Here is a 25,420-nt window from a genome sequence, read left to right on the forward strand (position 1 = left end):
TGAGATATAACAATATTGAAATTAGGACAATTAATAACCCTACAATGGCCTCTAACTGTTCAAGTGAAAGGAAGAAGTGTACGTCTCTCACTTTAAATCAAAAGCTAGAAACGATTAAGCTTAGTGAGCAAGGTATGTCAAAAGCCGAAACGGATTGAAAGATAGGCCTCTTGCGTCAAACAGCCAAGTTGTGAATGCAAAGGGAAAGTTCTTGAAAGAAAAGTTTTACTCCAGGGAACACATGAATGATAAGAAAGTGAAACAGCCTTATTGCTAATATGGAAAAAGTTTTAGTGGGTAGAAGCTCAAACCAGTCACAACATTCCCTTAAACTGAAGACTAATCCACAGGCAAAGCCTTAACAATCTTCAATTCTATAAAGGCTGATAGAGATGAGGAAGCTGCAGAAGAAAAGCAGGAAGCTGGCAGAGGTTGGTTCATGAGGTTTAAGGAAAGCTGTCCATAACACAAAAGTGCAAGGTAAAGCAAGAAGTGCTGATGTAGTTAGTTATCCAGAACTAGCGAAAATCAGGAAATGACAGATTTTCAATGTAGACAAAACAGCCTTATATTGGAGGAAGATGCCATCTAGGAATTTCATAGCTAGAGAGAAGTCAATGCCTAGCTTCAAAGGTTTAAAGGACAATCTGACTCTCTTGTTAGGGGCTAATACTACTGGTGACTTTCAGGTGAAGCCTACGCTCACTTATAAGCACTCCAAAAATCCTAGGGCCCTTAACAATAATGCTAAATTGATTCTGCCTGTGCTCTGTATTAAGGAATAACGAAGCCTGAATGATAGCATACAACATGGTTTACTAAATATTTTAAGCCCACTGTTGAGACCTACTGCACAGAAAAGATTCCTTTAAAAATATTACTACTACTTTGTCTATGGCCATGCCACCCTGAACACACTAGATCTCATCTAATCTCGAAAGCTAAACAGGTTTGGGCCTGGTCAGTACTTGGATGGGAGACCCCCTAGGAAGACTAGGTGCTGTAGGTGCTAAAAAAATAATAACAAAAAAACAAACAAATAAAAATAAAATATTACTACTGCTCATTGACAATGTATGTGGTCATCCAAGAGCTCTGATGGAGATGTACAACAAGATTAACATTTTCATGCCTGCTAACACAACATCCATTCTGCAGAAGACCATGGATCAAGGAGTACTTTTGACTTTCAAGTCTTATCATTTAAGAGATACATTTCTTAAGGCTATATAGATGCCATAGAAGTGATTCCTCTGATAAATCTGGGCCTACTAAATTGAAAACTTCTGGAAAGGGTTCACCATTCTAGACATCATTAAGAACATTTGTGATTCGTGGGAAGAAGTCAAAATATCAACATTAACAGGAGTTTAGAAGACGTTGACTCCAACCCTTCTGGATAACCTTGAGGGGATTCAAGACTTCAGTGGAGGAAGTGACTACAGATGTGATAGAAATAGCAAGAGAACTAGAATTGGAAGTGGAGCTGGAGATATGGCTGAATTGCTGTAATCTCATGATAATCCTTGAACAAGGGAAGAGTTGCTTCTTATGATGAGCAAAGAGAGTGGTCTCTTGAGATGTAATCTACACCTGGGGAAGGTGCTGTGAAGATTATTGAAATGACAATAAAGGATTTAGGACATTATATAAACAGCATTATATAAACAGAAGGATTTAGGACATTGTATAAAGCAGCAGTAGGTTTTAAGAGGATTGACTCCAATTATAAAAGAAGTTCTACTGTGAGTAAAATAATATCAAACAGCATCATATGCCACAGAGAAATTGTTTATGAAAGGAAGTCAATTAATGCAGCAAACTTCACTGCTGTCTTATTTTAAGAAATTGCCATAGCCACCCAACCTTTAGCAGCCACCAACAGTGAGGCAAGACCCTTCACCAGCAAAAGGATTATGACTCGCTGAACACCCACATGATGGTTAGCATTTTTTAGAAATAAAATCTTTTAAATAAGGTATGCACATTATATATTTAGACATTCTATTGTACACTTAATAGGCTACAGTATACTGTAAATATAACTTTTATAGGTAATGGGAAACAGAAAGATTTGTGTGACTCACTTTACAGGCATATCTCAGAGACACTGCAGGTTCAGTTCCAGACCACCACAATAGAGTGAGTATCACAATAAAGTGAGTAGTAATCTTTTTGCTGATGGAGGGTCTTGTAAAAAATTTGTGAAAAATGCAACATCTGTGACACACAATGAAGTGAAGTGCAATAAAATGAAATATGCCTATAGTGTAATTTTCACTTTTGGCAGTGGTATGTAAATGAACCCACAACATCACTGAAGTATGCCTACATCCTGTTCCATGATCTGTGTCTATTCTTAAGCTAATATCGTAATGTCTTAATTACTGTAGCTTTATAGTAAGTTCTGAAATCAGGTAGTATAAGTCCTCCAAGTTTGTCTTTCTTCAGTATTCAATATTCTAGGTCCATTGCCTCTTTATATAAACTTTAGAACCAGTCTGTTGATATCTGCAAAATGGCTTTCTAGAGTTTGATTGGAAGTGTATTATATAAAGTTGGGAGGAACTGACATCTTAAAAATATCAAGTCTTCCAATCTGTGGGCGTCCATTTATTTAGAACTTTGATTTATTTTATCTTTTATGATGTTTTCCTTTGATTTATTTTGTCTTTTATGATGTTTTCCCCAACAAATGCTATGCATATTCTGCTAGATTCAGGCCTCTACATTTTGTTATTTTGGCTGCTATTATAAATGGTAATGTTTTCTAAACTTTAGTATATTGACCATATATCCTGTGACTTTGCTATATTGGCATATTAGCTCCAGGAAGTTTTTTTTGGTAGATTCTTTGAGATTTTCTAGATAGATAATCATGTCATCATGATTCTATTCTATTCTTCCAAATTGTACACCTTTTATTTCCTTTTCTTGTCTTACTGCATTAGTTAGGACTTCCACTACAATGTTAGTTAAACAGGAATGGTTAGAGGGGACATAATATTATGCAATAACTGATGTTCACAATTATGACTTGTGCCTAACAGATTCAAAGTAAAACAAATGATTTTTATATTATCTATGTTCTACTGTCCCTCATCAAGGTACGGTGAAGGGTTAATTATATATATTGCATTCTTCTGGTTTCAAACTCTGGTCGAAATAAACCTCATGGGCTAATAAACATATCATTAAAAATCCATTTGAGAATTATTTTTAGTTTATAAATTTCTTGACTTCCAAAATTTATACAATTTAGCTTTCAAAACTTACCATGAACTAAACTATTGGCAGGTGCTACAAGAGTATCCCACAAACATATGTTTCTGGAAAGAAAGAAGATTACTTCTTGAGTGACACAAAAAGTTAAAAGAATTTAAAAAGTTCTTAAATTTATAAAAACAATAATACAAGTAACCAATATATTTATGTATGATTTTTACACAAAATTAAAAAAAAAAAAACTACTAGCTCATAAAATTGAATAGCTTCAGATCAACATGTATTTACATATAATACTATATGAAGCCTGAATATGGAAGCTACTTTTTCTATTCATTGATTCTCTAACAGACTAACACACACAAATAGCAGGATACACTGAATTTTCTGGAGCACAAAGAAAATTTATTTCTACTACAAATGGGAGTGGCTTTTATCTTTTCTGTGGGCTGCAAAGGAGGCGCCAAGATAAGTAAGAATTTCTATGGAAGATGGCTGAAAACTCCATATTCCTACAATCTCATTTCTAGGGCTAAGTGAGGCCTCACAGATAAATATAACAGCTCAGCAACCTCAGTTGGCCTTGATCTCCGAACTCAGCTGTATGAGGTAATTCAAAACTGGGGGTATGGAGATGGAGGCAAGAGGAGACATTTAAGTTTGTGGGGAAATGGGGACAGGCTGCTACTTAGTAGCTACTGTACAATTAACAAAGCTTTGAGTTTCTTATTTGCTCTTTGTGAAAGTGATAATATCATGGTGAGGAGTAACTAAATAGTATGACCAAAAAATAGTTTTTTTTTAATTTTTACCTCAAGCTTTTTAAAAAAATAATTTTAAAATGTTTCAATTACAATTGACACAATATTATATTAGCTTAAGGTGTACAACAACCTCAAGCTTTCTTAACATGCAGGCAATAATATGGAAAAAAAATTAATGTCACCAACAATCAAATCCTTTTATCCTAAAATCTTAATATTAGAATATTAAAAATACAAAAGGAATCGATTTTGTTTTTAATGGGGCTTATTACGATTATTCTTAAATGTATAATTAGAACACTAAAAATGTTCTAGAAACAAGTTTCATAATAAAAGTATTTAAAGGCATGATTATGAAAAGGCATGATTATTTTTGAGACATAGGACATAAAGCACTTAAAAATAAAGCTTAGCTATACATATACACACTTCCATTTCAGTTGTAATCTCTTACCTATTGTCAGTTGAAAGACCAGCTGTAGCTATCAGAGAGGAGGAACTGATGAAGACAAAATCATTGGTTGTTTTGTTATGACACTGCCAAGTCTGGAATGGTAATAAACAACAAATGTTAATGATGTCATTAATGTTTTTATAATCAGGTAGATGCATTAATCAAAAAGTAATCATGTGATTTGTGGCTTACTTAAACCCTTTGTGTATGGTTTCTTTTTCTTTTTTCCTCACTGAACTTTAGAAAACTTTCAAGGGTAATACAAAGAACTCTTGCACACCCTTTACCCAGATTTACAATTTTTAATATTTGCCACATTTGTTTTGCCTCTCCTTCTTTCATACACTTCCATACACACACACACACACACGCACACACGCACACATTTCCTGAACCATTTAAATAAGCTTCATATGTCATGACTCTTTACAAGGCCCTTTGCTTTTGTTCAACCAAAAGTTCAAAGGAAAACAAAAGGAGGTTAAACTCTAAATATCTCCCTTACAATATTTGTGAAAATTTTGTCTTGGAAGACAGAAACTAGGATTTTAGATTCTTAGGTAAAATATTTAAACTTTTAAATAATTTTTCAAATATGTGAATAAAAACATATTACTAATAGTCGACAAAATTTAAAGATCTACAATGTTTTTCAATATTTCACCAAACAAGAACTTAAAATATTATGAGGTTCAGTCAATGATAAAGGCTTCCAAGGTATGTTTGTTCAGATGTTTCTCTTCAACAAAAAGTAACTTTTTAAAATATGTCAAAATCATCAAAATCATTACATGAAAGATTTTTCCTTTGAGTTACTTCCCTATCCTCCCCTCACCACCACTAGAGGTGGTAACGGCCTTTTATATGATACAGATCTTGAAGGATGAGTTAGAGTGCTAATAATTTTTTTCTTTAGATTATAAAGTAATTTGACCAATAAGGGCTAACACTAGGAATATTAACCAACAAATAAGCAAACAGATCTACTTTAGCCTCCCAAAGCCAATAATGTACATTTTTAATCCAATTTATCTCTTTAAAAATTAAAAAAAAAAAGGCAATCTCTTAGGGAACACAAATTTTTATATTTAAATATGTGAGCTTAATGAAAATATAAGGAAAAATAAGTATTCTTTCAAGGTACCCTCATCAACTCTCCCTTGCTTGCTTTCAGTTAGATTAGTACTATATTCTAGCATTTAACCTTGGGTGAATTACCAGAATCTTAACCTATATTCTTAATTTTTCTTGATAGGTATTGATTAGTCCTTTAAAGAGCTTCACTAAAGAACATATTAAATATAAATTCAGTGTTCTGTGAAGCTATAGAAGGTTCATTGAGCTCATGTGGTCTTGAATAGATATATATCAAAATTTTTTTTAAGAGTTGGGCAAGAAAATAATAGTACCAGCCACAGGATATGTTTTCTACTTTGTTCATAAGGGATAATTGAAGAAAAGTAACCATATCTCTAGTCTGTTGACTACAGTTTAGTGAGGCTGGAAAAGAGCTTTAGCAAGCCACAGGTTGCATGGCTCTCTGTAGGTGCCATGTTGGTTCTATACAGGTTAATTTTCCAAGTTATAAGAGCTTTAAAAACTCACATGGTAATTTTCACATAAGAATAGGAGCTTATAGTAAACAGATCGAATACATAGGACAAGATAGATTTATTTTTTGGCTTTAATATTTCTGGCCTCAAATATATATTGATAGCGTCTTTAAAATAAACATTCAAAAAATTTTAAAGTTGGTATTCTTGGCTTACCAAGTATGGCTTAGGCATGCTTCCAGTAAGTGGACAACATTTCCAATTTGTTTGATACAAACTTAAATATCCATCGGCATCAGCTATTCCAAACTTAGAGGCAAAAAAAAATTTAATGTTTAATACAAAAGCACATATATACCCCTACCCTTACTGTGAATTTCATATTTTGATTCGTAAACATTTGATAGATATATTGTTTGACTTTTCACTTCCCCTATGCATGGATCTAGTCTAGAAAAACATTTAGCTACTGCTTAGGGTCGATGTAAAAGAAATAAACATCACTCATTTTATTATACAAACCAACAGCGCAATCTGTATATTCTCTATAAGTACTCCAAAAATAGGATACTGGATTTACACATTAAGCTATACAACAAAGTTTTAACATACATGAGATAGAAAATTGTTCATTTTGAAAAAGACAAAATAAGGACTTTCAGAAATATACAATAAGGAAAACATGTAAACAACAGTAGAAAGTAAAATGAAAGAAAGATTAACACAGTAAAAAAACTCCACTATGGAAACTCCAGGCAATTTGATTGGGAAGATATCAAATAATCCAGCGAGGGAGTGTATTATACAGATCTTGAAGGATGAGTAAGAGTGCTAATAATTTTTTTCTTTAGATTATAAAGTAATTTGACCAATAAGGGCTAACACTAGGAATATTAACCAATGCATACTTAAGAAGACAAACGTCAACTTTGCACTTTTCCATTTCCAGATCTCAAAACAAATAACAATTTGATGATTTGTTCTATGAATATTCAAACATTCACACTTACAGGGTTTTTAAAAATTGAGATTATAGTAAATACACAGTTCCATAATTATATTTTTGACTTATTATAGCCAACTTTCCACAGTTGTACATATAAATCTACCTCATTCTTGTACTGTATGGAATTACACTATATAGTTGTATTATAACTTTTTGAAACTTTCCACTTCTCCCTACTATAAAAAGTACAGCTTTGAACATTCTTGTACATATACTTTTGAGTATTATGTAGGATAGATATCTGGAAATGAGAAAGCTTTATCAAAGGGGAACATTTAAAATTGGTAGGTGAAGACAAAATTAAACCCTGAGGTAATATTAATTTATGTACCCATTTTTCTTACACATTAGTCAACACTACATCTTACTAAAATTTTAAATATTTATCAATTTATGGAAAAAAGGCTCATTTTAATGTGTATTCCTTCAATTATTAGTAAGGGTTTCTGGCCATGCATAAATTTTTACAAAACAGGCAGCTAGGTCATAGTTTGTGGATGCCGTTCTGGCACAGTGCTTCTCAAAACTTTGATGTGTATACAAATCACTAGAGTATCTGGTTAAAATGCGCATGGTGGTTCAGTAGGTCTAGAGCAGTCAATAATCTGCATTTCTAAGAAGCTTCCAGATGTTGCCTAGTACTTGACCATACTTTGAGTAGGTTCCAGAGGATAAGCGAAGTATAACTGTTTAATCGAAAATGTGTAACATAAGGTGGTCCTATAATAATTTGGTCTTGAAGCATGATTTAAGTGAATTTTAATAGATAAATATATAATGTGGAACCAAATGAATTTAAGCATTCTTTCAGATAAATTTTTTTTAAAGAAGAATTTGTATAGATTAATACTTTACCATTAGTTCATTGAGCTGTTCTCTTTGGAAACCCAAATTGGTAACATTTATAAACTTCCAACATAACAAACCATTTTTCCATTTGAATTTTTATATACTACCTTATTTCCCTGGTAGTTAAATCTCATTCTTGTAACTCTTGAATTGCCACCAGATCGAAAGCAGGTTATTTGTTGAGAATGGCCCCATTCAAACATTCTGACACTTCCATCTTGAGCTCCTGTCAGATCTGCATTATAAGGCAAAAACTGCAAATTTAAAGAATCTTTGGAAAATTAGCTTTTTAATCCAATGTGAAAATCTTTATGAAAGAAACACCTAAGAAATGATTCATAGTCCATTAACATGAATTTACCTTTGTATAAAATTTCATGTGAATACTCTTAATCTTAGACGCAGTTAACTAACTATATGATGTACTTTTGACTGAGAATATATCCTCATACAAAACAGAAGCAATTAAATCAGACCTCTATAAATTTATTTCCTTTTGAAATGAACTCAATAATGTTTTAATAGCCTTTAATAAATAACTTTTACGATAACTCCTTAAAAATGCTTGGGACTATTAAAGAGCCAGGTCTTATCAGCATACTATTAATGTTTAAATTTATACATTTTCTCAAAAGATTGTAGGAGGCCTTGAATGTCAAGCTAAAGAAAAAAACATTTCCAATAGTTTTTCTGATTGACCTGCTATCTCAAATGTTATTTGTTTCATTGAGAAATATGAATAAGACAAATAATTACTAATTCTTCACTTTACCATTTATTAATTGTGTGATAGTAGAAAAGTTATTTAACCTCCCTGAGCCTATTTCCTTCCTGTAAAAGGAGAATAATGATATATAAGTAACTGGGCAGTTGTGAGAAGGTAAATGAGTTAATTCCTATAAATTGTTCAGAAATACACCTAATATACAGGACTCAATTTATATTAAGTATAATTATTAATATTAATGAGGCACAGAGGTAGTAAGAAATTTTATTAATGTATATAAAGATGTAGCACATTACTAGTCAAATATTAGTCAAGATTCTCTCATTCCTTACCAAGTATTTAAATAAATGGACTTCAATTGTTCTGAAATGTTTTAACACTGACCTGGGGTTGGGAGGGTGGAAAGAATTTCTTGAGACATGATGTTAGCTCTTTTCCCTTGCCCCCAATAGTCTACTTAGCTTATGTGAAAAAATAAATTGGGCCAATTTGTGTTTATAAACCACTCAAAGTGTTCAAATATTATAATAGTTTTATTTATTTGAAAATGATCCCTAATTACTAAGAGCTGACATATAAAATGAAATCATCTCTTAAAACCTTTGTAAACTAAGATTTTAAAAAACAGGCTGTCTGATCAAATATCCCTTATTACTAACTAAAGAGTGTTATATCAAAGCAGTAAGGAATAGGTTAGCTACAATGGTAAAAACCTTCGAAGCTCATTATTTTAAAAAATAGGACTTTTAAGACTTCCATTTCTATTTTAATCCAACCGATTAGCCTAACTTCTAAAAATTTCCCTAGAGTCAAAGCCAAAAAGTAGTGTGTTCTAGTGAATAAGATTTTTTAAAATATCTACTCCAAAGTAAGAAAGGAACTATTTTGAGGTAACTGAAATTCAGGGTAAAATTTTAAAAAATCCTGTCTCATACCATTTCTATTCCATAAAAAGTGCTTATTGTTGAATTAAATCACCATTGGTGGGACTTGTTCATGACATGAACTGAAAAAAAATCTAGTAATTAGCTTTAATTTTTCAAGTTTCTTATCTGACAATTACAGTACTTCTCTGAAGAGACAGAGTCCTTATCCCAAGACAGAAGTGATCTGATGTTACCTAACAATGTTGAAAATAACTCCATTAATTGCCTTTGAATCTAGGGATCTCTTTATTCAAATTTATGGGACTGAGGTAGAGACTATTCCCTATAATACTCGTCACCTGTTGGGATACATGCTATGAGGCTGAGAAAAAAATTAAGTTCCTTCAATATTTTAGGAAACTTCCAAACCTTATTGCATAGAATAAGGATAGAGTTTTAAGCAATGTTAAATGTTTCTTGCTGTGGGAGTAATATTATTTAAGCTTTGTATGTAAAACACATTTGACTCCTATAGTCTATGCTCCATGACAGATTTTTAGTTTTCACTTCACTTTAGACTTGTTGATAGAAAATATACTTCTAGAGTTGAATACATTCAATATAGTGAAAAGAAACGAATTTTTTATATTATTTTATTCTTCTAGTATAAGTATGAGAAATTATTCTCTTCATTTTAAATGTATGATTCTCTTGAACTCTTTTATTGGACACTGGTGTACAACTTTGATAATAGGTAACTTACAGCACCTACGATAAATAAGTATAAAAGAACATTGGTTTTGTCAAGTGTATTTTATCAGAGTATCTCTCAAATAAAAGGTGGTAAAATTTTTATAGGTTATTTAATTGGAGGGATAGGAATACCCCTTAATTAATATGTACTATTTTTGTTACTGTGTGGTAGAATAACTGGATGAAGGGTACAACTTAAAAATTATGTTAAAAACACTTGGAATACTCGCACGCCAATATGAATATTGATTCCAATCCACCAGTTAATTTGAAAACTGTCTCAATTTTTCTCTGCTTCAATACTTTCAATAAATTCCCCATTAATTAAGTTCTTTATAAAGAGAAGAAAAACCTTTGAGATCCCTAGAAAGATTAGCTGGAAATAAATCCTGCCTTAGAAGATAAGAACTTAAATAACTGTTTTCTATACTTACTATTAGTGTATCTGATAAAAGACAAAGTGATCATAATGAGGCCATAAATGACCAAGATATGGTTCCGGTTTATGTAACAAAAGATGGGAGTGACTCTATTACTAAAACAATAATTATCAATTACAATTTAGCATGTGTAAAGAGTCCGAAAATGTTCAAAAACAAAATGTGCAAACTTAAAATATGTAGTCAAATATTAAAAATTTACTACATTAAGTTAGACTTCTCTATTAATTTAGGAACTTTTTTTTCTATTTTTATCCAATTTTGAAATGAAGATTTTATTTCTAGCAAACATTCTCCACAAAAGCAGCAAATCTTTTGTTTTAAACTAAAAGCATTCTTTAAATTCCTTAGGAAAATGGCTATTATTGACTTACAGTAAGGAAGAGTGGGATGAGAAGTCATTCTTCTGACATTATTAATAGCTTTCTTAATCATCTGTTAACAAAGAAAAATCATTCTTTTAGTAACTATAGTAGTATTAAAAATTTTACTTGTGACAGGAAATTCAAATAACATTTATTTTTATGTGATTTCATAATTGCCATTATGAGTGGTAAAAATACTAAACATGGTAACAGAAATTAAGTTTAATAGTTCGGTGCTCTTACATTTAAGTGCACAAACATTTTCTGCATCATTGACTAGGCTCTAGAAACAAATTCGCCTTGAGAATTTAGTCTTACCTCCTTTCTTGCCAATTCTTTTCTGATCCCATTAAATTTATTGGAATAATCCTGAATAGTATAAGGTTAAAAAGACAGGTAGAAGCATGTGAAAAAAAAAAAAGAGGTAAAAAGAAAATTGTATAAATTTTTAATGATCGTTTGGAATTGTTTATTTACCTATTTGTAAATCGTGCTTTGAATGATTTAAGTAGCCTGTCAAACAGGAGTAAATATGTGTAATTAAAGGGATAATTTTAATTTATAGAACATTTCCTATTTATACAGTACCATAACTGCAGTTATATGTTATCCTAAGTTTGTAATATCAGTTTCATGTATATTTTTTGTTGTTGTTTTTGTTCTTTTGGATTTTAAATTGTCCAATTAGCCTAATGTATGTGAGTAAAGAGGGGATTTGATAGGGAGGAAAGGGATTATTCAGCAGAACTGGTGAGGGATAGAAACACTGAAAGATGTATAGATACAGCTATATTCCCATAAAGAAGTTGGCCATAACAAGTATTCTTTTATGTTAGTATTTATAATCCAATAAAATAAGATTAAGAAAATATTTTATCATTTCTCCACAAAAAATGAAAATCTGCTGAATGTTACTTTTGTTTAGGAAACTTCATGTTTAAATCTCCTGTTCCTCTTAAAGAAATGCCTAAAGGTTCCTGTTCTTTCATCTTTTTTTTCCTAATTAAATGATACTTTTTGAGTAAGTATCAAAGAAAAACTAAGAGTAAAAATAATAAACACAGCTTTAAAGTTTCTGAAAGCATACATAAAATATTTTAGGGGAGAAAAGTCATTCATTATTGGAGAAGATCCATATAAAAAAGAACCACCTTATCGTATCAGTGTCTTACTTGAAGATAGAGTGGGGCAATCCCAATACTTATGTTTACAAATCGCAATGATCCAAATTAAAAATATGTCCTTCTAAGATTTAGATAGGAAGAAAATTTAGTTCTAAGAGGAATGGCAATGATAAAATCTGGTTTATAATGCTTTGGAGTATAAGCACATTTTCTGAGAACCTACAATTTATTAAACACCATTCTTGTTAGAGATCACCAGTGTATAAGGCAGACATAAAGTAATTTCTAAAAGAGCTTCCATTCTATCTAAATAATGGATATATAAGTTTAAAACTGACAAAAGCTATAAAGATGACAGAATGGAATAATATGATATAGGGATATTGAAGGTAGAGTAGGACAGGGCAGATGCCTTTACTAGGGAAGCAAGGGGAATCTATGGGAATATGAGTTGAGATCTAAATGGTAAAACAGGAAAAGAGCATTTTAAGCAGAAAGCAAGGCAAAGGCTCCAACATGTCAATGACTTTGATGTGGTCAAGGGACAGAAAGAAGGCCACTGTAACTAGAACAAAGAGAATCATGTGTAAGATGGAGGGAGATGAGGCTACAGAGTTAAATCTGGCAGGAGTTAAATCACATAGGGCTTTGGAGGCCATGTTAAGGACTTGGACCAGCAAAAAAAGTGGTTATAGGAAGAACCATATTGAATTCTCTGGAACTGGAGTTGTAAAAAATATCTATTACTTCTTTTCATATATTTTGTATATTCTAAGTTCCCCTGTAAAAGATGATAATATTAATAGGTTTTATGAATGAATTTTAACATACCTGTTAATTGGAAAGAAATTAATATTAATGACCAAGTCATTCGAGTAATTACTAGATAGGTTTTCAAATTCTTCAATTTAATCTTAAAACATTCCTCCCTGAAATCAATGAGCTAAGAGGAATGGAGGGCTCTAATACAAACTACCACAAATTTGAGATTGTGACCCTAGTTAAATCACTTGACCTTTGTGCAATCTCAAGCATGAAAAGAATGACAATAAAGAGTAATTATAACAGCACAACATATATCTCAAAGAATAATAGCTATATGAGCAATAAAAGAACTGCATTAAGTATCAAATATTATCAGATATTATTAAAAATGATTAAGCCTTTATTTCAACACTTACTGATTAGTGGAAAAACAATTTTGTTTGTTTGTTTGTTTGGCCAAGGAAAGAATTCTACAGGAGTTAGGAAACTGAAAAAAAACAAAAACAAAAACAAAAAAAAACCCCAAACCTACCACCTAGAAGGTACAGAAAGAATTATAGGAGTTGAGTTTCTTCGATTTTATGTATCAATTCCTCTACTCAAAGTATCAATAAAGAATATCATTACATCTTAGGTAATCAGGGGTCAAGATCTTCCTTTACCACAGCAAAATTATGTTTCAGATCATCTGCATATTTTACTTTGGCTAAATTTAAAAGAATGTATATTATTTTCATTTGTTCAAAAAACATTTATCTTAGCATTAAAAGAAGTCATACTTAATATGGGCATATTTATTAGTTGATATTCATTAAAAGATATTATCTAAACTAGGGAATAGCAAACCTTTTTGTAAAAGACAAGATCATAAATATTTTAGGCTTTATGGAATATGGCCTCTGTCTCAGATACTCAATTCTGCCACTGTAGCATAAAACCATTCACAGGTAAAATATAAACAAATGACTGTGGCTATATTCTAATAAAACTTTATTTAGAGATACTAAAATTTTGGTTTCATATAAGTTTCATGTGTCACAAAATACCATTCCTCTTTTGATTTCTTTTTCAATCATTGAAAAAATGTAATAATGATTCTTAGTATTTTGTCTGTACATAAACAGGTGGTGGGCAGAATTTAATTCACAGACCATACCTTGCTAAGGCCTGATTTGGACCAATAAATTCCAAATAATTATTACTTAAAATACAGCAGTTAATATATTTAAATTATTTAAAATTATTTTCTATCATTTAAAATGAAAACATTATTCTTCATAATCAAAGTTGACAACTTCCAGCGAGTATGACTTACTAAAAAGTTGGGAACTTTTAGGAAAAATTGTTTAGATCGTCGTTTATCTATTAAGCTAGAGAAAAAATAAGATATTTATACACAAATATTTTTAACTACATACCACAGATGCTCCTCTGCCAGTCTGTGTACTACCAAGCCATGGCATGTTGATTGGCGTACCAGGATTGCTATGTGTATATGGGGTTGTACCTTGCACAGCTGTTAAATCATCACGAGCATGTATGACTAAGAAATCTTCTGACCTGCAAAGGAATGTCAACCAGAATGAAAGCAACCCATTCGTTCTTCATTTCTTTTATCATTCCTAAAAGTTGTAACACATGACTTCGTGTTTCTTAATTTTTTTTAGTTCTTAACTCCTAACTCATAGATGATAACTTCATATTTGAATAACTTCATATTCCTACACTTATTCTCTTTTAACTCTCAATTCCTTTCCTTTAGATCTCCTTCCACCACCTCTTTATCCTTTAGCATATCAGCTTCTACTCTGCTTACAATCTAAGAATATTCCTTTAAAAAATCTTTTGAAAGTTATAGTTCTATGGATATCATCATTCATATTGCAATGTTACTTAAAAAAAAAATGAAGTATAAGGGTACCCTTTGGTTTCCATTTCTATATCATCATCTACCCAAGTATAGATTTGTGTAGCCAGAATTCCAGAAACATCCAGTTCTTGAACATCATGGCTCGAAGCAATTGCTATGCAGTTTCTATTTGCCTAAAAAAAAAAAAACATACCGTAAATTTTAAACAAAAAAGTACATGGACATGAGGTATTTTTGAAAATGAAAACTACAAAATTGCCTCAAGAAATGACACTGTTAAGGTACAGAATATATAGTATTCTCACAAATAAATATTTTAATTTAAATAATTAAATTTTGAGTGTAATAATCATCAGCTTGAGCTTGGAGACATGCTTGTGTTCTAAGAATTCAAGAGCATCCAATGGAAAGCCAGCTATAAATGGTAATGCATGTACTACTTTATTTCTTCTTCCAGCACTGTCTCTCTAGTTTACCAGAATGGTACAATCTCTGTAAGGTTTGTGCAGTTCAGAAATGGGTAGGGAGATGGTGAAGGAGATAAAGAGTCCTGGAAGGTAATGAAAGATTAAGGAGGAAAGAAACATCAAACCAAAGAAATAGCAGTGAATTATTCAAATAAGATAATATCACCTTACCTAAAGCTTCTCACTCTTAGGTATGAAACACAGAATTTTGGAAAGGGGCATAAAGACAAAGTATAGAGGTAGAGAAAGAGTGGAGGAAGTATGCCAGAAGAAACCAGAAACGAAAAGTTGATCAGATTAAATGATACATAATTTTAAATATCCATGAATTAAAAATGTGCATCTCTAAAACAGAAAATGAAAGCTATTGATGGCAAAGAGAAAACAAGATTATTTCCATCCTATGTAAAATGCTAATAAAAACTAATTAGAAGAAAACAAAGACCTTGGAGATAAATGGAAAAAGGATATAACTTGACTGACCGCTGGGAGATAATTCTTCCTGGGTCTCTTCTGCCAATTGTGTGAGTGAGTCATTGACTGTCCTTTGTGTCGTAGTATTATTTCCCGGATATATACAGCTATAGTCTTCCCCTCCAAATCAAAGGGCAGGTAAGCTTACTATCATTAGAAAAGATTTGGGTTCCCTTAACTCAGTGTTCCTCTCCTGTAATGCGCACCACTTTGTGTGCAGGTATCACCTGACCCTCGCCCTGTCACTTTGTGGGAATTATAGTTTAGGACCCAGGGTAAAAATGCTAATATTCTAGTTATTGCTTTCGCTATTAGTGATAAACTATCCTATGTCTCTGGCCCTGGAGTATTCTGTCTTTTAACAGCATCCATTAAACTACAAAAGCTAACTTTTAGCTGGAATGCCGGGGAACATCTCAGATCTTTCACAATTCTTGGCACAGAAAATCACAGCTAAACAAATGGGAAAAGTTCAATCTCATCAGCATTTTAAAAGAATGCAATCTAAATCAAAAGGTATTATTTCTCAGCTACAAATTTAACAAATCTGGAGAAATAAGAATTAAATAGGTATACTTTTAAACAGTAAATGGTAGACTCTGTATATGTGGATAATTGCTCATTACTAGTTACTTAAATACATCCAAAAAAAAAAAAAAAAGGAAAAAGCTAGTTTGTTTTATAGTACAGAATACTTAAAACCATATTTTCTTCAGGGGGAGGAATATATTTATTGGGTATAGACAGTAATTTTGTATTTGTATTTAACATGCATATACTGTATTACAACATGAGAATTGCATAGGTAAGAGGCATATTCCAAAACTGCCTGTCATAACAGAACTAGTCCATTGTTCAGGGGTGTCTATGAGGGCAATAAGACAAAGCACACAGAGAGAGATGAGGACGAAATGACAAAATAACTATCTAAGAGAAATCAAAGAAAAAAGAGAGAGCACAGTAAAATGGAGAACCAACTGGTGAAATGATTATTGAATAGATAATGGCACAGGATATACATCTAAATAATATTTAAAGATTATTTTTAAATTAGGAATTCACTGTGTGTGTGTATGTATCTTTTAAGTTAATGAGAATAAGGGAAATAAGAGTATCAAGAAGTCACTAAAAAACTCTATAGTAAGCCAACTAGGGAAGACAGAGGGAAAAAATGATTAAGACTGATTTCAACTGTGGACCACTGTACATAAGGCTGCCTCTTCTGTGAGTAGTTTACAGACACCTTTAATGAGAATGCTGAGTAGAAGGTTAAGGAATAATAATAATAATAATAATAAAACACTCTAGTTGACTTACAGCCATAAGTCAAGAACAACAATTTCTGAATCACATAAGCTTAGATTCGGTCTATTAAGAACCACAGTCAACATATTCATATATGGAAAACAGAAAACTTTTTCTTTGAATTAACCCTTATAATGTGTTATATAAATTCTAAAGGCTACCGTATATTGATACTTGTCTCTGAAGAAGAAAAAAAATTTTATCTGCTATATATTCAAAATCAAAAAATTAAATATCAATATAATCATTTTATAAAATAAAAAACTTATTCAGATTGCAATTTTAAAAGTGGGAAGTAGCTTTAGGAAAAAGAAATACTGATACTGAATAAACTGACAACAGGAACTATTCTCCAACTATGAGTACTTAATACTTGAAGAAATGAAAAATGTCTATGTACTTACTTTATTAACAGCAAAGGCAGTAATGATATCAGATTCCTTGTGAATAATTCTTGCTTTACCTCCAGGATATCCCAAATCTGCTTCTATCTAAATGGAGGAAAAGAAAATTAAAAATACAGTGATTTTAGTAATTGGAAGAATAATATATGCCAATCTGTCATTTAATACTTTCTTAAATTATTTAAAAAGAACTCTTTAGATATTTCAACTCCAAAGGTATTATCCATTATCCACAAAACAAGATTTATTTGACAAAGGGTATTAAAGTTTTTTAACTTGTTTTTTCCCTTATAATAAGATAGCTGATACAACATACAATTTCATTAATTGCTTATGTTCTCAAGCGTAATGAATTTAAAGGATCAAGATATTCTAATTATTAAAGTAAGATTTGTTTATACCAGATTTCTTAGTATTATAATCCTTTGATAATATTTTATAAATAGTAAAAAGTCAGATGCTAAACTTTTTAGGTTCTGTGTACCACAGAGGGTCACTGTTGCATATACTTTTTTGTTTTTTTAAAACCACCTCATAAAAATATAAAGATCATTCTTAGCTCATAGCCTATAGAACAACAGGTTGGATATGGCCTGCTTAATATAGTTTACTTATTCCTGGTTTAAAATAATTTTTAATTTATAGATGCTACAGTATGGAAGAATCCTGAAGATATTATGCTAAGTGAAATAAGCCAGTCACAAAAGAACAAATATTCAATGATTTCACTTAAACGGGAATCTAGGGTAGTAAAATTCATAGAGACAGAAAGTAGAATGGTAGTTGGATGTTGGGGAATGGAGAGCTATTGTTTAATGGATACAGAGTTTTAGTTTGGGGAGATGAAAAAGTTCTGGAGATAGATGGTGCTGATGGCTGCACAACAATGTGAATGTACTTAAAGTTGCTGAACTATACACTTTAAATGATTAAAATGTAAATTTTGTATGTATATTTTACAATTAAAAAAGAAATTTTATGCGGAAACTGATCTGAACTCTGTTTGGGTTCTACAGAGCTTCCCTTAGAAACTGGAGAGGGTAGTTCTAACAGACTAGCTCCAGGACTCTACTACTCTTTCAATTAGAGCAGCAGGATGTATAAAACTATCAACTTTTATTTTATATGTTAATAAATGAGGTTTCAAGGGTGCAATGAGCTCGAGGCCTCACAGCAGATCTATGGAAAAACTGAACTGAGACTCTAGGTCTCTTTAGTGATTTTGAGTTACTACTACCTTCTATAATGTAAAGCTGTGTTCTTGGAGTACTTTAGCAATACTCTAGCGATAAAGTATAAACAAACATGAAGTAAAAAGAGAACTAAAGAATATCAAAGGCATACTAGAAGAAAATGAAAAGCAATTAGGAGAATATAAAATGCCACCAATATCCAAAATATTACAAAATAAAAATATTAAGAAATAATTTTGTTTTCAAACTTATAGCAGAGAATGAGGTGATATTACCATAGATTCTACTGTATATTAAAAGGATAAAGAAATATTATAAGCTTACACCAATAAATTTGACAATTGATGAAGCAGGCAAATTTCTTGAAAGGCACAGATTATCAATGCTCACTCAAAAAGAAACAGATAATCTGAACTGCCCTATATCCGTTAAAAAATTAAATTTTTAGCTAAAAATCTCCAGGCCCAGATGGTTTCTCTGGTGAATTTTACCAAACACTGAAGAAACAAATATTACTAATTCTACACAAATTCTTCCAAAAAAACAATGAGAACACTTCACAACTCATTCTATCAAGCATTAGCTTAAAACCAGAAACCAAAAGACAAAAAAAAAGCCCCCCGCCCCAAAACAAACCACAAACCCTAAAATATTCTAGGAAAACTACAAACCATGAACATAGATGCAAAAGTTCTTAACAAAAATCTTAACACATCAAATCTAAAAATATATAATAAAGATAACTTATCAGGACCAAATGGAACATCCTGAGAATGAAAGGTTGGTTTAATATTAGCCATATTAACAGACTAAAAAAAAAAAAAAAAAAAAATCTTGTGATTATCTCAATATAGTCATGCACTAATTAACAAGAGACATCTGGTCAAGGATGAACTGCATATGTGACAGTAACAATCGTAACGGAGCTGAAAAATTCCTATCACCTAGTGACTTCTTAGCCCTTGTAACATTGTAATATAATACATTATACAAATACTTACCATAGCATTACAAATATCTACAGTATTCAGTACAGCAATATGCTGTACAGGTCTGTAGCCTACAAGCTGTAGGGGAACAGAATTTGCCACTCCAAAATATGTCTCTTTAGCATAAAAATTATTTTAGACTGGTTAATTTCAAGAAACAGCAGACATGAAAGTAGCTCTGAAAACCAAGGAGAAATTACCCTTCTAAAAGACATTTACATTTCTAAGGGAAATCTCCATTTGTAATGGTTTCTCCCTAACTGTATCAGCAAGAGAGGGATGACCATGTTTCTAGAAACTCTTATCAAGGCAGAAGATAAAAGCTTAAATCTGTATAATAAACTTACCCTTTTTACTGTGCTTTTACTGGTAATCTCCCATTACTGACTAACCCCATGCCCAAGATCTTTTATCTTCAGCTGAATATGATATTTAAGATGGTGGCTTCAGTCATTTTTGTGAGTTACTCAGTTTTTCTGGATCTCTCCCATGTATAAAGGAGGTATGCGTGTTATTAAACTTTTGTTTTCTTCTGTTAATCTGTCTTTTATTACAGAGATGTCTCAGCCAAGAAGAAGCCAGAAAGGTAGAGGGAAAGTCATTCTTCTTCCCCTCCAAGGCAACTGGCTATACCATATAGCCTAGGTGTGTAGTGGGCTATACCATCTAGGTTTGTATAAATACACTATGATGTTCATGCAATGGTGAAATTACATAATGACTAATTTCTCAGAATACATCTCCATTGTTAAGCAGTGCATGACTGTAGTAGCAAAAAAAAAAAAAAAAAAAAAAAAGCATTATGTGGGATATAAAACATAAAGCCAACAAATGTACAAGATAAACAAAAACTCACGAACACAGAAAACAGTTTAGTGGTTACCAGAGGGAAAGGAGTGGGGAATAGGTAAGGGTAAAGGAGGTAAGATATTTGGTGACGGAAGGAGATTTGACTTTGGGTGGCAAAAACACAATGCATATACAGATGATGTATTATTGAATTGTACACTTTAAATCTATAAAATTTTATTAACCAATGTCACCCCAATAAACTTAAATTAAAAGAATTTTTAAAAAAGTATTTGACAAAATCCAACATCTTTTCCTGATTGAAAACTCTCAACAAGTTAGGAAAAGAAACTTTCTCAATCTTGTAAAAGACATCTACAGCAACCTTATAGATAACATCATGCTTAATGACAAAAGACTGAATGCTTTCCCCCAGGATCAGAAACAAAACCAAAATGTTTGCTTTCACAATTTCTATTTAATATCAGACCAGAAGTTCAGTTAGCACAATAAGACAGTGTGTATTAGCATAAACAAACAGATCAGTGGTCCAAAACAGAGTGAAGAAAAAAACCTACACATATATGTCAACTGCTTTTTTAAAAGGAGGAAAAGGCAATTCAATGAAAGAATAATCATTTTACAAAAAGTGTTGGAACAACTGATACACAGATAATTTAAAAAGTAACTATGATCCATACTTTGCATCATATAAAAAAATTAACTCAAAATGGGTGATAGACCTAATTATAAAACTAAAATTATAAGACATTGGAACAAAGCAGGAGAAAATCTTTGTGACTTTAGGCAAAAATTTCTTAGGTATGATATTAAAAAGAAAATCCATACCCAGAATGAATTAAAAAGAAATTGTAAAGAGAATGAAAAGATAAGCAATATGCTAGGAGAAAATATGTGCAAATCACATATCTGATAAAAGACTTTTATTTAGAATATATAAAGAACTATTAAAATTCAATTAAGAAAACATACAACCTAATAAAAAACACACATTTTAAAAGGCACATGGCAAGTAAGCATATGATCAGATGCTCAATATAAATTAAAATCACAATGAACTACAACTACATACTTAGTAGAATGACCAAAATAAAAAGGCTGACCATATTAAGTATTGATAAAGATGTGAAACAACTGGAATTTCATATGCTGCTGCTGGGAATGTAAATTGTTTCCACCACCTTGGAAAAAACTTGAGCAGTTTCTTAAAAAGTTAACGATATACCTACAATATAATCCAGCCATTCCACTCCTAGGCATTTACACAAGAGAAATCAAAGTATATGCCCTTGGAAAGAGACTTGTGCATTAATATTCTAAGCAGTCTTATTTGAAATAGCTCCAAAATGGAAACAGCTCAAGTGTTCATCAAGAGGTAAGTGGGTAAATAAATGTGGTAGAGCCATACAATGATACACCTCAGCAATTAAAAAAAAAAAAAAAATGAACTACTGAAATACACAAGATAGAGAAATCACAAAATAATTATGCTGAAAAAGTGCATAAAAAAATATTGTATGATTTCATTTACAAATATTCCAGAAAATGCAAACTAATCTATAATATCAAAAAGTAGATTGGTAGTTGCCTGGAGAGAAAGAAGAGGTGAGAGGTGAGGAGTAAGTAAGGAATTAAAGTATAGATATATTTTCTTGTTTGTGCTGATGACTTCATCAATGTGTACATAGGTGAGAATTGATCAAGCTCTGCACTTTAATAAATATGTGCAATTATTTTAAGTCAAGTATACCTAATAAAGCTGTTAGAAATAAAATTGTCACACATGGCTTAGAAAACATTGGCCAAAAATGATTATGATATTAACAGAATGACTGCTTTTTGATGTAGTGTAATGACTACAGTAATACAACATTCTGATTCTGGTAATGAATAGACTGTACTAAGTAATGATTATTCAAGCAAGGAATATTATTAACTAATTACAAGTTTGAATTCTAGTTTGTTAAAACCCCCAAAGGCTATTAGAAATTTCCAAAGTATGGACTGCATATATTTATTCTGCCAAGGTTTAGTTATGATATATATATCTGACATCAAATCAGCCTTTTTTATTAATTGCATAGAATTATTTCTCTTATTTACTAAAAGGTTCATTTGGGAAAAAATAAGAGGTAGAAATTCATAGCCTTAAAAAAAATCTTTTGAGAAAAATTTCTCTAAAAATTACTCTTGAATGTGAAACACATGAATTATGTATCAACCTAATAAAAGCCATATTTGAATGTGTGATGATAGAACATTTGGGAATTATTTCATTACTGCACAAATTCTTAACCTTTGTGCTTTTGTTCTCAAGAACTGAGTACTTACTATGCACAAGGCAATATGCTAGATCCTATTTTTACCAGTAAAATAAATGCTATATGATAGTATTTGATATATTTTAAGGAATTAATCAGTATCATAGAAAAGAATTTTAACTTCAAAGTGATGCTTGCAAAAACAGAACACTACTACGATACTTCTGTAATGGCTATTGCAATTACATTTTATAAAGAACTTGTATTTACCCAGAGAAATCTGTAGCCAAAACAGGATACATTCAACTTCCTTTAAAATTGCATTCTCTTATTAATAAAGCAGAAACAATTTTGTGATTGCAATATTTAACTTGTTAAATTTTTTTTAAAAATAAACTGAGAAAGTAAAACATTAATTGCATTGGAAACAAAGTCTAGTCCAAAATTAAAATGGCGACACTTTGTTTTTCTTGTTAAAGAATGCAATTTCTAATTTCAGTTGAATGATACTTTGTACCTTATTGATGTTTGGCTCCTCCATCATAGAATTTTTGATGGTTTCACAGTTGTCCTCTAATGACTTCATTAAGAAAGAATAACCACATGACAAAGAGTAAAGACGAGATGTAACATGCAAATATTGGGGATATTTTTATATTAATTTTAAACCAAATTTACTAGAAAACAACACTAAGTTGAGTTATTATTTTTTAATTTAATATATCTTAAAAGAAACATGTATGGGGGTGCATGGTTAGGGGTAAGACGTCAGAGAAAACTTAATCTCTCAAAACTCATTAACCACTATAGATTTTATTTTTTCTCCTAAAGAAATTTTTTACTGTCTTATGAAATGTCAACATTAAAGCAAGATTGTGCCCAAAGTATTTCATATTACAAATTTCAGAGCTACTTGTGCCAGAGTATTATCAGCTGAAAATTAAAATCAAATTGTTCTTACACAGTACTTACTATGTCTTATCTTCACTATGGTGTCTCACTCATAAAAATGCCCTGATTAAAAATTTTGAATTCTAGGTTTCTAATTCGCGCCTTTTCTTGATTTAGCTAGAAATAATAATAATAATAATAATAATAATAATAATAATAAAAAATTGCTTGGAGGCAAACATACTTCTTAAAAGGAGATATTAGCATTAGTTAAAGAAAGAGCTGGTTCAGGACCTTTAGTTTTTCTCATAAAAAAAAAAAACAGAAAAAGGAACTGGAAAAACAGATCACAGCTGCCAAGTATTTTTCAGTTGTTGGGAATGATTCAGAGATAGTCTATTTGCAGCTATCTGTACTTAATTTCCAAGAAAATTAAAAATAGGAAAGACCTATTTTAAAAATGTATATTCCACTGTACTACAGTACATAGGAAAAGAAAAATCTGACATCGGGATTTCAATACCAGATGAAGAAAATTTCATTTTTAAACACATAAAGGAATAAAGAAAGCAGCAGAACTCTCAAAATATTCTCCATCATGTTCCATCCACGAGTACCTCCACGAAGAATAAAACAACAAAGCACTAACAATAAATTTCTAATAGCCACCATTAATCATGCCGGTTTTTAACTAAGTTAAATGTACTGGCTAAAACACTGCAAAGCAAAAGGTATTATACTCATTTTGCAGGTAAAAAAACTACAATTCAGAGAAAATACTCAGCTTACTGATAGTTATTAGCTTTTAGTCCAGCATTCATTTTCCCGCTTTTGATTAAAATAATTTAATACGAAAATAACTTTAAAATTTTCTTAAGATTTCATAAATCTTCCAAGAAAACTAAGAATAAAATAATATATCAGAAGAATAAAATATCAGAAGAATTTAAAAGGTGTAGTTGCACTTATCTGCTATTCTTTCTTACTCATTCTGGCTTGGTTACTCTATTCTCTTAATGATCCTACTCCCTGATTAAACTAGACAGGCGAATGGTACAATAGTTTCTTTGTTTTGAGAGCTGTTTCATTTCCCAAATATACTAAATGTATCAGAGGTAGAAAAATGTCTTAATTTTTATAACTATATTAATCAAATATGATTTTGTACTTGAAATAATGTTAAATGTGTATATTCATATCACAAGGTGCATCAGAGAAACCAAAGAATAAGCAGTCAACATGCTTTTTATACAGAATACAGCAGTGCTTTATACACTATTACCAGAATGCTTGAACTTGTAACAAATTATTTTAAGCAAAGCTATGTATAAAATAAGAAACAATACTTCATGAGTCAACATATGCTAAGTAGTCTGACACTCTCACCTAGCAAATTTTTAATTTTATTCATCAAAAATTATCTCAAACTGTTTTAATGGTAATTCATATACTATTTAAAATATATCTTCTATACAGTTATATAGATATACATTCATTTGCATTGTATATCTTGTATTTATTGTTTGCCTAGTTTTCAATTCCATACTAAGGTACATATATCAAAATTCTTCTAAGTTAGCAAGACAACTATATATTTCCTGGCTTGGCTAGTTCTAATATATTTACATAAACAGACAATTACTAAATAATAGCATATGCAGTTGCCTCTTACAAATTAGTGTTTAAACTGAGAGACAATTGAGTATATGTAATTTTCCTTTTTTTTCAGTGAGGTTAGATGCCATCTTGCTTTTTGCTAACCTGTATATTAAGAAGCCATTCCACTTCCTTATTTCTCCAACTGAAATACCTTCCTTTTTCCCTCCCACTTCAAAAACTGTACAAAGTTTGCTTTCAGACTAGTT

The 25,420-nt window shown here is 31.1% G+C and overlaps 1 protein-coding gene and 2 pseudogenes across 10 annotated transcripts in view; 2 read left to right on the forward strand and 1 right to left on the reverse strand.

The window, feature by feature from the left end:
* Positions 1 to 25,420, reverse strand: part of DMXL1 (Dmx like 1) — a 119,234-nt gene that overhangs the window by 7,034 nt on the left and 86,780 nt on the right. For 4 of the 10 annotated variants that reach the window (XM_016145317.2, XM_036226275.1, XM_016145324.2 and 1 more), the window contains 10 exons: positions 23,182 to 23,244; positions 17,412 to 17,498; positions 14,813 to 14,934; positions 14,310 to 14,451; positions 11,321 to 11,371; positions 11,012 to 11,072; positions 7,959 to 8,086; positions 6,213 to 6,305; positions 4,444 to 4,535; positions 3,277 to 3,329 (listed from right to left, as the gene is read on the reverse strand). In XM_016145317.2, the coding sequence (XP_016000803.2) occupies positions 3,277 to 3,329; positions 4,444 to 4,535; positions 6,213 to 6,305; positions 7,959 to 8,086; positions 11,012 to 11,072; positions 11,321 to 11,371; positions 14,310 to 14,451; positions 14,813 to 14,934; positions 17,412 to 17,498; positions 23,182 to 23,244 (892 nt within the window). The remainder of the gene's footprint in view (positions 1 to 3,276; positions 3,330 to 4,443; positions 4,536 to 6,212; positions 6,306 to 7,958; positions 8,087 to 11,011; positions 11,073 to 11,320; positions 11,372 to 14,309; positions 14,452 to 14,812; positions 14,935 to 17,411; positions 17,499 to 23,181; positions 23,245 to 25,420) is intronic. The other 6 variants (XM_016145319.2, XM_016145323.2, XM_016145322.2 and 3 more) reach the window with 3 other exon arrangements.
* Positions 15 to 1,872, forward strand: LOC118606664 (annotated as a pseudogene).
* On the forward strand, positions 891 to 1,009 carry LOC118607290 (annotated as a pseudogene).

Source organism: Rousettus aegyptiacus, unplaced genomic scaffold (genome assembly GCF_014176215.1).
Source record: "Rousettus aegyptiacus isolate mRouAeg1 unplaced genomic scaffold, mRouAeg1.p scaffold_m13_p_8, whole genome shotgun sequence".
NCBI lineage: Eukaryota > Metazoa > Chordata > Mammalia > Chiroptera > Pteropodidae > Rousettus > Rousettus aegyptiacus.